This window comes from Trichomycterus rosablanca, chromosome 10, assembly GCF_030014385.1.
Source record: "Trichomycterus rosablanca isolate fTriRos1 chromosome 10, fTriRos1.hap1, whole genome shotgun sequence".
NCBI classification, from domain to species: Eukaryota; Metazoa; Chordata; class Actinopteri; order Siluriformes; family Trichomycteridae; genus Trichomycterus; species Trichomycterus rosablanca.
This window is the reverse complement of record NC_085997.1, coordinates 18700497-18714404: the sequence shown is the minus strand read 5'-3', so window position 1 is coordinate 18714404 and position 13908 is coordinate 18700497. Positions and strand designations below refer to the sequence as shown.

Genomic DNA, 13908 nt, shown 5'->3' with positions numbered 1-13908 from the left:
ACATATATTACACAAACAGCCCAATCCCCAGATATTTTGCTGCCGAGGGCTGTTGACTTAAATGATGTGTGTACTAGTGATGATAATGGAATAAATGTGAAATCAACTAGTTGACCATTTATAAACCTAATGTATCATTTACATATGATATTTAGCAGACACATTTATCCGAAGTGACTTACAGTTGGAAGTAGGACTGTGCGATATGACTAAAAAACTCATATCTCGATATGCTTTTGAGAAGTGGCAATATGATACAATATAATGTAAACGTAAAGTACGATGTCAGGCCACTGTCCGTATTTTAGCTTATATTGTTTATAAGTTACCTTAAAAACAAAAAAATACTGTAGTTCTGATAAATTCTGACTAATTAGTGTTTATATTTTGAATTATTACAAGGCTGTATTTGTATTAATATTGACAATATTTATATCAAACAAACCAGCAGAATCTCACAATCACATTTATGCTGTCCATTTTACTTCAAATAAATGAGCATCAAAAAAATCCCGAAAAAGTTCAATATTTGATAATGCTTTACTATCTTTGCAAAATAAAAGCACATGTTAAACAACAGCACAGTGACCCAGATCAACCACACAGCAGCATAAAATCATAACCGCTGCTTACCTGAGCATCAAATTGAGAAAATATATTCTATATCCGTGTGTTGTTTCATTAGAGATATAATCCCCTTTTTTCTTCTTGGAGGCCTTCTTGTATGTTTCCAGAATATTTCCAGAATATAAAAATCCATATTTAAATGTGTTTATCCACCTAACTAATGAAAACCGTTTTAGATTGTCGGCTTTCGCGGTAAAAAGCTGAAACTGGTAATTTGTTCACTAAGCTGTCACTTATACAATAACCATTGAAGAGAGATTGAAATTCCGCTCAAAATCTGAATTTGGAAGCTCTGATTGGTTTATACATCTGAATCTCTTCAACAAATGAACTGAAACAGAGTGAGCAAAACGAACGAATCTTTACCATAGATAAGAGCACAGCTCCTTGATTTGATTCCAATGACCGATTCGTTTGAAGAGAGTAGTTTCTGACTCGTTTACTCAGTGATTCAGTTTCTATGTGTGCGTGCAACCGCCCACCCGCTCATATGCGAACTCGAGAAGGAAAGCGTTCAGCGCAGTGCTTTTATTCTCTGTTTTAAATGTTCTCAAATGGTAATCTGTGTATTCTACGCATACTCGATATATCGGAAATGGCAATTTTCAACATCGTGTAAAAAGTAATATCGAATATATCAATATTTGTGATATACCGCCCAGCCCTAATTGGAAGTACAGTTAGCACAATTGAGGATTATGGGCCTTGCTTCGGGGTCCAACAGTTGGCTTGACCCTCTGATCACAAGTTCAGTACCTTAACTGCTGAGCTACCACTGTGTCAGTCTTCTTTACAATATTGGAATATTGTCTACAGATTTTTGGCAACAAACATCAGTAGTGGTGCAGACACAAAGCTAGCCAGGCAGAACAGTACATCAGTTCCACTGTGCTGGTACATTTAGCATGGGTCTATCTGTAATGTGGGGCTGTTTGGCTTTAAAAGGTACTGAGCAACTTGCTTGAATACATGTTATCACAGTCCATCAAGCCCTGACTGCATCAGACAGAAGGCTGAATGGATGGTAATACAAAGCACTCCCCAAGAGACGGTGAGCACATAATCATGGTTTTGCCTTGAGCATCTAAGTCACTTGACCTAGACCAACCAGTGGGATGAGAAGAACAAGGGTGAACTGGAGAAATGATATCAGATCTCTTGCCATTTGTCTCATTTATCATTTAGTGTTGTATTGGTTCTGATCTCCCTCCTTTTTTCTTCCAGCTATTTATAACTATGATGCCCACAGCAACGAGGAGCTGTCACTGCAGATTGGAGACACTGTACATATACTGGAAACTTATGAAGGTAAGGTTTTCACTCATATCTGGCTTCCTCAGTCAGTAATGGGTTTGCTTTAGGTATGTCGTGGTGCTGGTGGTGGTGCTGCTGCTGGTGGTGGTGGTGGTGGTGGTGGTGGGTGGGGGGGGGGGCTAATTCTATAGCAGTAGAGGTGTTATTGGAGAGGGAAAAATTGCACGAGAAGCATGTGAGCCCCTGAGCATCTACAGATTGTAAAAATCATTAGCAATAAATGTTCTATTCAGTCTCTCAGAGATCATGTCAGCGTGTGATTTATTAAACACATCTAGTGTTAACAGTGATGCAAGTGTGCATGGAAGGCGAGTTTGTGTACCGGTAATGAGATGCATTTTATTAGTCTAATGCAATCACTGCTGTTCACTGTATCAGTAATGGATTACATCCTGTCTTCCAGGGTGGTACAGGGGGCATCGACTTAGGAGGCGCTCAAAGAAGGTAAATGAATTAATGAAGACTTTGGCTTCAAGCCAGCTTCTTTATCTGCTAGAGAAATATATATTTAGTTTTTGGTAAGGGGGGGGTTTGTTTTGTTTTTGTGCCCATTTTTTTGGTGGCTTTTTACTTGTAGGGTATATTTCCTGCCTGTTGCATACACCTGAAAGAGGCCACAGTTGAAGGCAGTGGGTAAGTGATCTTGTTTTTATTTTAGAACCCTGGTTACTGAACATTAAATGTGCACACACACTTTAAATATGCTTACATTTAACATTTGGATTATACTGTATATGCTTACATTTGCCATTTTGGATTATATACACTTACATTTAACATTTGGATTATATATGCTTACATTTGCCATTAGGATTATATACACTTACATTTAACATTTTGGATTATATACATTGACATTTTCCATTTTTGATTATATACACTTACATTTCAGATTTGGATTGTATACGCTTACATTTCACATTTGGACTATATATGCTTACATTTCACATTTGGATTATATACACTTACATTTAACATTTCAGATTATATACACATACATTTAGCATTTTAGATTATATACAGTGTATCACAAAAGTGAGTACACCCCTCACATTTCTGCAAATATTTAAGTATATCTTTTCATGGGACAACACTGACAAAATGACACTGACACAATGAAAAGTAGTCTGTGTGCAGCTTATATAACAGTGTAAATTTATTCTTCCCTCAAAATAACTCAATATACAGCCATTAATGTCTAAACCACCGGCAACAAAAGTGAGTACACCCCTAAGAGACTACACCCCTAAATGTCCAAATTGAGCACTGCTTGTCATTTTTCCTCCAAAATGAGATTGAAAAGGTGGAAGGTCAGCCTGTCAGTGCTCAGACCATACGCCGCACACTACATCAAATTGGTCTGCATGGCTGTCACCCCAGAAAGAAGCCTCTTCTGAAGTCTCTACACAAGAAAGCCCGCAAACAGTTTGCTGAAGACATGTCAACAAAGGACATGGATTACTGGAACCATGTCCTATGGTCTGATGAGACCAAGATTAATTTGTTTGGTTCAGATGGTCTCAAGCATGTGTGGCGGCAATCAGGTGAGGAGTACAAAGATAAGTGTGTCATGCCTACAGTCAAGCATGGTGGTGGGAATGCCATGGTCTGGGGCTTCATGAGTGCAGCAGGTGTTGGGGAGTTACATTTCATTGAGGGACACATGAACTCCAATATGTACTGTGAAATACTGAAGCAGAGCATGATCCCCTCCCTCCGGAAACTGGGTCGCAGGGCAGTGTTCCAGCGAGATAATGACCCCAAACACACCTCTAAGACGACCACTGCTTTATTGAAGAGGCTGAGGGTAAAGGTGATGCACTGGCCAAGCATGTCTCCAGACCTAAACCCAATAGAACATCTTTGGGGCATCCTCAAGCGGAAGGTGGAGGAGCGCAAAGTCTCGAATATCCGCCAGCTCTGTGATGTCGTCATGGAGGAGTGGAAAAGCATTCCAGTGGCAACCTGTGAAGCTCTGGTAAACTCCATGCCCAGGAGAGTTAAGGCAGTTCTGGGAAATAATGGTGGCCACACAAAATATTGACACTTCAGGAACTTTCACTAAGGGGTGTACTCACTTTTGTTGCCGGTGGTTTAGACATTAATGGCTGTATATTGAGTTATTTTGAGGGAAGAATAAATTTACACTGTTATATAAGCTGCACACAGACTGCTTTTCATTGTGTCAAAGTGTCATTTTGTCAGTGTTGTCCCATGAAAAGATATACTTAAATATCTGCAGAAATGTGAGGGGTGTACTCACTTTTGTGATACACTGTACCGTACACTTACATTTCACATTTGGATTATATATGCTTACATTTAGCATTTTGGATTATATACACTTACATTTAACATTTGGACTCTACATTTCACATTTGGATTATATACTGTACACCTACATTTAGCATGTTGGACTCTATACACTTACATTTAACATTTTTGATTATATACACTTACATTTCAGATTTGGATTGTATATGCTTACATTTCACATTTGGATTATATACTCTTACATGTAACATTTGGATTATATACGCTTACATTTTACATTTGGATTGTATACACTTACATTTTGCATTTAGATTACATACGCTTACATTTCACATTTGGATTATTTACACTTACATTTCACATATTACCTGTTGACAGTGGGAGGTGTAGGATGATTTGATTAAAATTTTTTTCTCCAAATTCAGGACCTTCTGTTCTTCCGTTCATTGTTGAGTCTGGATGTAAATCAGCCCAGCATTCTTTTAGTGTAACAGTAGTAGTATTACCGCAGCATTGTACAAGAAAAGCTACAAATCTTTATGAATCTGCTCCTGTGTGTTTTTGGAAAATTTGATTTTTTTTTTTTACTTACTGTTTCCCCCATTTTGCTCTGTTATCCTAGACCAAAGGAGACAGTAATACCCACTGAGCTGCCTCTGGTGCATGAGGTTACCACCACTTTGCGGGAATGGGCGTTAATCTGGAAGGACCTGTATGTGGTGAGTAAAAGTTCTGGTTATGGGATGAAGAGGCCCATTTTTGTTTCTGAAATGGCTCTGCTGCTCACTAAACTGCAGCATGGATAACACAGCCGCATGCCATCCTGAGTTTGTTTATTGTGTGATTTATTGGTAACCTTGCGAGTCCTCAATTCTGATGTAAACAGACGTGATACAGTGCTGGCTGCAGTGCAGATTACAGATATTTATTCATATGCTCATTTTATCATGTAACTTATTTCCATAGCAACATCTAATTTACAGGATCTTGCTTAGCAAATGCTTTGCATCATTACATGTAATGATAATTAGCAAAACATGTTTGTCACTCTCATGATATCATGCTGGATTTTAGTTGCTCTCCAGTTGTGACAAACCATTAGTTTCAGCATTAACACCAGCCACCCCCCCAACATGCAACTTAAATGTTTCAATTTCTTCCCACTTTGTCTTCTCTGTTGCATGGAAGCCACTAATCTGGCTGAGTGAGGACAACCACATGTTTTCTCTGTGATGTGAAGTCATGCATTAAGAAAATGGTCATTTGTAGCCCCATAGATAGGCAAGACAGGTATGTCAGATCCAATCAGATTCTAGCTACCGGACATAGGGCACTTGGAAAGTTCTGCCATCCAAGTCTTAACTGATAATCTCTAGATAATAAGTTAATGCTGATCTCTTACCGTTCCAGTTCTGCAGGCTTTGTACACATTCATTGATGTTGTTTTAATGTATACAGCATAAGGTTTTGGGTTAAAAATAGGATAACTTACCAAATACACGGTCTATGCGTCATATCTAGAGAACGATGGGTTCGATGCAACAGCACTGCTCTTTATGTACATCCCTTCATTTGCCTTCAAAAAATCAGTAAAACAATAGTACAGTGATAGCTCAGCGGTAAAGGTACTGGACTAGTAAACAGAAGGTTGATGGTTCAACCTTAGCCACCAGCAAGTTGTCATTATTGGACCCCTAAACGAGGCTGTAAACTCTTAGATGCTTATCTTGTATTTTTACCTTTAGGGTTTTAATGTAAGTTCCTATGTTCTGTAAGTATATTAGGGCTGCAGGGCCCTCCAAAGGGTTTACAAATGCAAACGTTTACTAGGTAGAAATTGAGGATTATATACACTTACATGTTACATTTTGGATTATATACACATACTTTTAACATTTGGATAATATACAGGTCCTTCTCAAAAAATTAGCATATTGTGATAAAGTTCATTATTTTCCATAATGTAATGATAAAAATTAAACTTTCATATATTTTAGATTCATTGCACACCAACTGAAATATTTCAGGTCTTTTATTGTTTTAATACTGATGATTTTGGCATACAGCTCATGAAAACCCAAAATTCCTATCTCAAAAAATTAGCATATCATGAAAAGGTTCTCTAAACGAGCTATTAACCTAATCATCTGAATCAACGAATTAACTCTAAACACCTGCAAAAGATTCCTGAGGCTTTTAAAAACTCCCAGCCTGGTTCATTACTCAAAACTGCAATCATGGGTAAGACTGCCGACCTGACTGCTGTCCAGAAGGCCATCATTGACACCCTCAAGCAAGAGGGTAAGACACAGAAAGAAATTTCTGAACGAATAGGCTGTTCCCAGAGTGCTGTATCAAGGCACCTCAGTGGGAAGTCTGTGGGAAGGAAAAAGTGTGGCAGAAAACGCTGCACAACGAGAAGAGGTGACCGGACCCTGAGGAAGATTGTGGAGAAGGGCCGATTCCAGACCTTGGGGGACCTGCGGAAGCAGTGGACTGAGTCTGGAGTAGAAACATCCAGAGCCACCGTGCACAGGCGTGTGCAGGAAATGGGCTACAGGTGCCGCATTCCCCAGGTCAAGCCACTTTTGAACCCGAAACAGCAGCACTGGACTGTTGCTCAGTGGTCCAAAGTACTGTTTTCGGATGAAAGCAAATTTTGCATGTCATTCGGAAATCAAGGTGCCAGAGTCTGGAGGAAGACTGGGGAGAAGGAAATGCCAAAATGCCTGAAGTCCAGTGTCAAGTACCCACAGTCAGTGATGGTCTGGGGTGCCATGTCAGCTGCTGGTGTTGGTCCACTGTGTTTTATCAAGGGCAGGGTCAATGCAGCTAGCTATCAGGAGATTTTGGAGCACTTCATGCTTCCATCTGCTGAAAAGCTTTATGGAGATGAAGATTTCATTTTTCAGCACGACCTGGCACCTGCTCACTGTGCCAAAACCACTGGTGAATGGTTTACTGATCTTGGTATTACTGTGCTCAATTGGCCTGCCAACTCTCCTGACCTGAACCCCATAGAGAATCTGTGGGATATTGTGAAGAGAAAGTTGAGAGACACAAGACCCAACACTCTGGATGAGCTTAAGGCCGCTATCGAAGCATCCTGGGCCTCCATAACACCTCAGCAGTGCCACAGGCTGATTGCCTCCATGCCACGCCGCATTGAAGCAGTCATTTCTGCAAAAGGATTCCCGACCAAGTATTGAGTGCATAACTGAACATAATTATTTGAAGGTTGACTTTTTTTGTATTAAAAACACTTTTCTTTTATTGGTCGGATGAAATATGCTAATTTTTTGAGATAGGAATTTTGGGTTTTCATGAGCTGTATGCCAAAATCATCAGTATTAAAACAATAAAAGACCTGAAATATTTCAGTTGGTGTGCAATGAATCTAAAATATATGAAAGTTTAATTTTTATCATTACATTATGGAAAATAATGAACTTTATCACAATATGCTAATTTTTTGAGAAGGACCTGTACACTTACATTTTACATTTGGATTTTTGGATTATATACACTTACATCTAACATTTGGATTTTTGGATTATATACACTTACATTTAACATTTGGATTTTTGGATTATATACACTTACATTTAACATTTGGATTATACACGCTTACATTTAACACTTTGGATTATACACGCTTACATGTAACATTTGGATTATATACACTTACATCTAACATTTGGATGATATACACGTACCTTTAACATTTTAGTTTATATACGCTTGCATTTAACCCTTCATTGCATCGTGTAGCGAATTTGCAATAAATTTAAAAAATCGCCGCTCTGCCAAAATCTATTGGTGAGATATACATTTGTTGCATATATATGCTACAAATTAAAAATCTTTTTTTTTTTTTTTTTAAAAAGCTGAATTTCAATTTTTTTTTTTACTATTTTTCTGTGTATTCAGTGGCTTTAACAAACAACATTTCTTTTCCACAGAGAGAAAAAAATAATGCAAAGAAGGGCTAATGTTTGGATTATATACACTTAGCTTTAACACTTGGATTATATACGCTTGCATTTAACCTTTTGGATTATACTGTATATACTTACCTTCAACACTTGGATTATATACGCTTACCTTTAACAATTTGGGTTATATACACTTACATTTAACATTTAACAACACAAATGCAAATGTTTAATAGTAAGTCAATAACTTCATAAATGATTGCAAATCATAACCAGTAATGCATTATAATTTTAAGGTTTTTACTTACATTGAGGAACCCAGATGTAATTGGAGACAGTAACCGAATTCTCAGTCTTTGTGTTGCAGCCAGTTGTAAAAGTGTGAACAAGGTGTTTGGAAAATCTAAGCTAGAATATATTGATTATCACAGGGGTTCGTAGCATTTTAGTGGATTATTTATGAACAGGACATACTGTGATATTAATGCTAGTTCAGTTTGTTTGCTTAAGAGGTTAACATCTGTCTTCTGTCTTTCAACACCTTAATTTATAATTTTGGGACACCCAATCACTCCAAGGGTTACTTTTAAAGTATTAATGAGCAGTGCTCCTCAGTGGATGTAGCAATGAATCAGTTACTGACTGGTAAGATCTTTATTACACCAAGCTTAACTGTCTTGCAGTAGATCAGGTTTAAGTTCAAAAAGCTAAAAATTAAGATCACAATTTAAATTTAAATTAAATTTAAATGAAAACAGCTTAAACTTTGACTTTTTTTTTTTTTTTTTTGCTTAAAGCTGATGTCTAGTTTAACATGCTGAATATATTTGTGTTGACTGTTTAAAATTGCCACTCCTGCTGTGTCAGGGTGAACATGACAGCATAATTAGATCTTATTACACTGTATACACAGACTAACCAGGCAGTGTGTGTGTGTGTTTTCTCCACAGGGTGACAAGCGTGAGATGTTCAATACTGTGCGTGACATGATCTACGACCTCATTGAGTGGAGATCTCAGATTTTGTCAGGCACCCTTCCACAGGATGAGCTGTCGGAACTCAAGCAGAAGGTCACATCCAAGATTGACTACGGGAACAAGTACGTAGTCCTGCTGATGTTCTTCACAGAATGTTGCTGTTGTACTTTGTTATATTTTTGTTAGAATGACGCCTGAGATTACTGGGTTACTGTGGGTCCTAGTTAAAAATAAAAAGACAAAAATAAACCATAACATTAAAACCACCTACTTGTTTCTACACTTACTGTTCATTTTATCAGCTTTACTTACCATATAGAAGCACTTTGTAGTTCTACAATTACTGACTGTAGTCCATCTGTTTTTATTACATACTTTTTTAGCCTGCTTTCACCCTGTTTTTCAATGGCCGGACCCCCACAGGAACACCTGCAGCACTGCAGTGACACTGACATGGTGGTGGTATGTTAGTGTGTGTTGTGCTGGTATAAGTGGATCAGACACAGCAATGCTAATGGAGTTTTTAAACACCTCACTGTCACTGCTGGACTGAGAATAGTCCACCAACCAAAAACATCCAGCCAACAGCGCCCCATGGGCAGCGCTCTGTGACCACTGATGAAGGTCTTAAAGATGACTAACTCAAACAGCAGCGATAGATGAGCGATCGTCTCTGACTTTACATCTACAAGGTGGACCAACTAGGTAGGAGTGTCTAATAAAGTGGACAGTGAGTGGACACGCTATTTAAAAACTCCAGCAGCGCTGCTGTGTCTGATCCACTCATACCAGCACAACACACACTAACACACCACCACCATGTCAGTGTCACTGCAGTGCTGAGAATCATCCATCACCTAAATAATACCTACTCTGTGGGGGTCCTGACCATTGAAGAAGAAGTGTAGAAACAAGGATGTGGTTTTAATGTTATGGCTGATGGGTGTATATGAGACCACAGTTTTTCCTGAACAGTCCTATGAGGATTGTGTTCACGCTTTTGTCTGGCAGTTCGAATGCTGTTATTATTATAAGACATGGTTGGCCTTGCTCTGGTCCTTGTGCAGCCATCTCGCCCAGTTTGTTGGGAGTTTTTGTTAAGTTAGGAGTTTCTGAATCACAGTTGTACACACTTATGTTGGGGAGAAAGGTACTCTCAGAAAGCAATTAATGGTAGGTGTCCATGTCTTTTTGCAGCTCCAAATTGAAATGGCACAAGACACCTACATCTGCAGGAGAGAAAGCCCTCTAGGCATACTCTTGTAGCCTTTTTTTATTTCTTTCCCCCTTATCTCCCAATCTAGTCATTTCCTACTCCCAATTGTGAATCTGTTGCTACCTGTACAACCCAACAATCAGACTTGGCAGCAAAGCAAGCCGTAACATCCCCAATCCAACAATACCCCTGCCTGCCATCTAATGTACACCACAGCAGCTTTTCAAAGAAAATGGGAAACTTATACCACCAACAAACTCTGAGATCCACTTTCCCATAAAAACGGATAGCGGAACAAAGTATCTACACAAGATCCCCCATAAGGCATGACATAGACATGATGCAGTGCTGGCTGCAGTGCAGATTACAGATATTTATTAATATGCTCATTCATTCATGGAACATTTTCATAGCAACATCTAATGTACAGGAACTCGCTCTGCAAATGCTTTGCATCATTACATGTAATAACAATTAGCAAAACATGTTTGTCACTCTCTCATGATCTCATGCCGGTTTTTAGTTGCTCTCCAGTTGTGACAAACCATTAGTTTCAGCATTAACACCAGCCACCCCCCCAACATGCAACTTAAATGTTGCAATTTCTTCCCACATTGTCTTCTCTGTCGCATGAAAGCCACTAATCTGGCTGAGTGAGGACAACCACATGTTTTCTCTGTGATGTAAAGTCATGCATTTACAAAATAGTCATTTGTAGCATGATAGATAGGTGAGACAGGTATGTCATCCCTTCCATTTGGAGAGCATAGAATGAGAAAGCAAAAAGAACTGGAAACTTATACCACCAGCAAACTCTGAGATCTACCCTACCATAAAAATGGATAGATCTCAAACCCCCAAAAAAACGATAGGAACAAATTATCTACATTATCTAAGATGCCGCATAGGACTCACCAAACTCACCCATACCTACCTGCTAAAAGGAGACCAGGCCCCACTTGCCCCCTCTGTGGATTAAGAACTTCTGTCAAATACATCCTGTCCAGATTAACAACACCAGAACAAAATTCTACCATACAAACAACTACAAGGAAATCTATATGGCAGTGAAGTGTGGCTTTCGCTAACACACCATCAATTCCACAGTTGGGACAAACATCCATTAGAGACCCTGCACACAGAGTTCTGTAAAACCATCCTAAAAGTGCACAGACACACAAAGAACAATGCGTGCAGGGCAGAATTAGGCCGATTTCCTCTTATTATAAACATACAGAAAAGAGCAATCAATTTCTGGAAACATCTAAAAGAGAGCGATACTCAATCTTATCATTGTAAAGCCTTGAAACACCAAGAGCTGAGCAAAGATACCAGTCCCCTCATCCAACTGGTCCTGAGTCACTGCACTGACACACCACTAACACACACAGACACACCACTAACACAACAAAGACTCAGGAACAGGAAAAATCTGCAAACTCAATTAGAATGAACCAAATTACACAAAGACTGAGAACTAAATATCTGAACTATTGGAAAACTGAAACTAAAACACAAAGTAAAATGCAGTGTTATTTGGCCCTAAACAGACACTACAGTGCAGCAGATTACCTGAGCACACTATCCGACCCTAAATTGCGAAACACCCTGACGAGGTACAGACTGCGGAGACAAGGCGAAACACCCGGTCCTGGCTGCCCCGGGAGGAGAGGCTGTGCCAGTCTCACCCAATACCACCACATTCTAGCCCATTTATTCCCCCCACCCCAAAAAAACTGCGTAAATTCTTAGAAGCACCAGCACTTAAAAACGCCATGTAAGTTATAACAACTAAACTCTACACCCTCATAGTCACACAAACACTTTAACCACTATACACACCCGCTACTTTGATGTTTAAAGACTGAATCTATTATTCAGCCATATTAATAGCTACTGACATGGCGTTAAGAATTAAACAAACAAACCTGCACAGCCCCTGAGTATTTTTTTTTTATATAAAAAACATTCTTAGCTTGGCTAGGGTTACCAGCTATGACCGTGGTATTTTTTTTTTCTTTTTTTTTTTTTTTTCCCCTCAATTATACAGAGTTCATAAAGTTGTAATTAACTATTTTTCATGACCACATTAAGCTGAAAACATATTCATATTATGGTTGCACTCTTAGAATTACTGTATATTTTACAGGTAAACATTTAGCTGTCTCTTTCAGTTCTGTTTTTGCTCCTGCTCTGAAATCCTCTACTGTTCCGCTCTGGTGCTTAGGGTTTTGGATCTGGACCTGGTAGTGAGAGATAAGGATGGAAACATTCTGGATCCTGATCTCACCAGTACCATCAACCTGTTCCGAGCACATGAAGCTGCATCCAGACAGATCGACGAACGCCTTCAGGAGGAGAAGGTAAAAAAATAAATACAAAATCCTAGAATAACAGCCTATATTATACACGTGTAATTGTCCTATAGAGACGAACATGAAATCGATGACATTTGTGAGGATCTTCAACAGGCTTTCATTATTAGGAAACCTGGCAACCACACAGTTCTTAAGCCTAAATCAATTAGTACATCCACTACTGGTAAATTTGACTTTAGCCATAACCAAACTCTAACTGATCACATAAGAGAGGGTATTTGGTCCCTAATAGAAAACACTGGATAGCAACCATTCAGCCGTCGCTTACCTTTAAATGATCTCTACAAACTGCTTCATGTCTATCTACACTTGTCACACACTTAACATATTTGCCTGCCTGTGCTGCTGTTTCCTATTGAGTAAGGCGGTTCCGTTTATCTTGCCACTGTGCAGGATTGCTGCTTTGCTGCTTGGTTTTTACAGCTTGCCGCTTTGAGTTGGGCAAGGTGACCCAAGTGCTACCAATGCAAAGAATTGTTTAAATGACGAAGTCAATAGCAAAGCACAGACATGACAGGGAGATTCTCACTGGTTTACTTAACCCTGAACTGTTGTATTCCACTTTAAATTAGAATCATGACAATATGGAGAAAACATGGCATGGCAACCTGTGAACTGTAAACTAAGGAGTTGGTCTTTGCATTTCATATAGGAATTGTACATTTAATAATACTGGATCTCTTGTGGCTTTGAATAGAAAAGAATAGAAACTTTGTCACTGTACATAGTACAACGGAATACTGTGTGGTACTTCTCAACATGAATAAATCATATAAAAAGAACAACAGCAACAAGAAAAACAACACACAGACAAAACATGCAGTCAATAATAGCAGCATATAAGATTTGCAAGAGGTGCAAAGTGGCAAAATAAAATGCAAAAATGCATGAGTTGGAGGTCACAGCTCTGGGGAAGAAGCTGTTCCTCAGCCTGGTAGTCTGAGATTATATTGTCCTGTATCTCTGTCCTGAAGGAAGAGAGACAAACAGTCTGTGTCCTGGGTGGGTGAGATCTGCAGGAATGTTGCTGACTTTCTTCTGGAGGTGGCCAGCATACACTGAGTCCAGGTCTGGGAGCGCCTGTGATCCTTTGTAGTGTTTTGATAAGATTTAATGTGCTGTTTGTATGCCTTTGCTAGAGCTTACATGCTTTGAATTTAATATGCATTTTCTAAAACGGTCGGTCA

The 13908-nt window shown here is 39.0% G+C and overlaps 1 protein-coding gene across 2 annotated transcripts in view; it reads left to right on the top strand.

Moving 5' to 3' along the window:
• Positions 1–13908, top strand: part of dock1 (dedicator of cytokinesis 1) — a 469250-nt gene that overhangs the window by 58770 nt on the left and 396572 nt on the right. For both annotated transcript variants that reach the window (XM_063002899.1, XM_063002901.1), the window contains exons 2-7: positions 1852–1935; positions 2345–2385; positions 2519–2574; positions 4838–4934; positions 9101–9249; positions 12571–12706. In XM_063002899.1, the coding sequence (XP_062858969.1) occupies positions 1852–1935; positions 2345–2385; positions 2519–2574; positions 4838–4934; positions 9101–9249; positions 12571–12706 (563 nt within the window). The remainder of the gene's footprint in view (positions 1–1851; positions 1936–2344; positions 2386–2518; positions 2575–4837; positions 4935–9100; positions 9250–12570; positions 12707–13908) is intronic.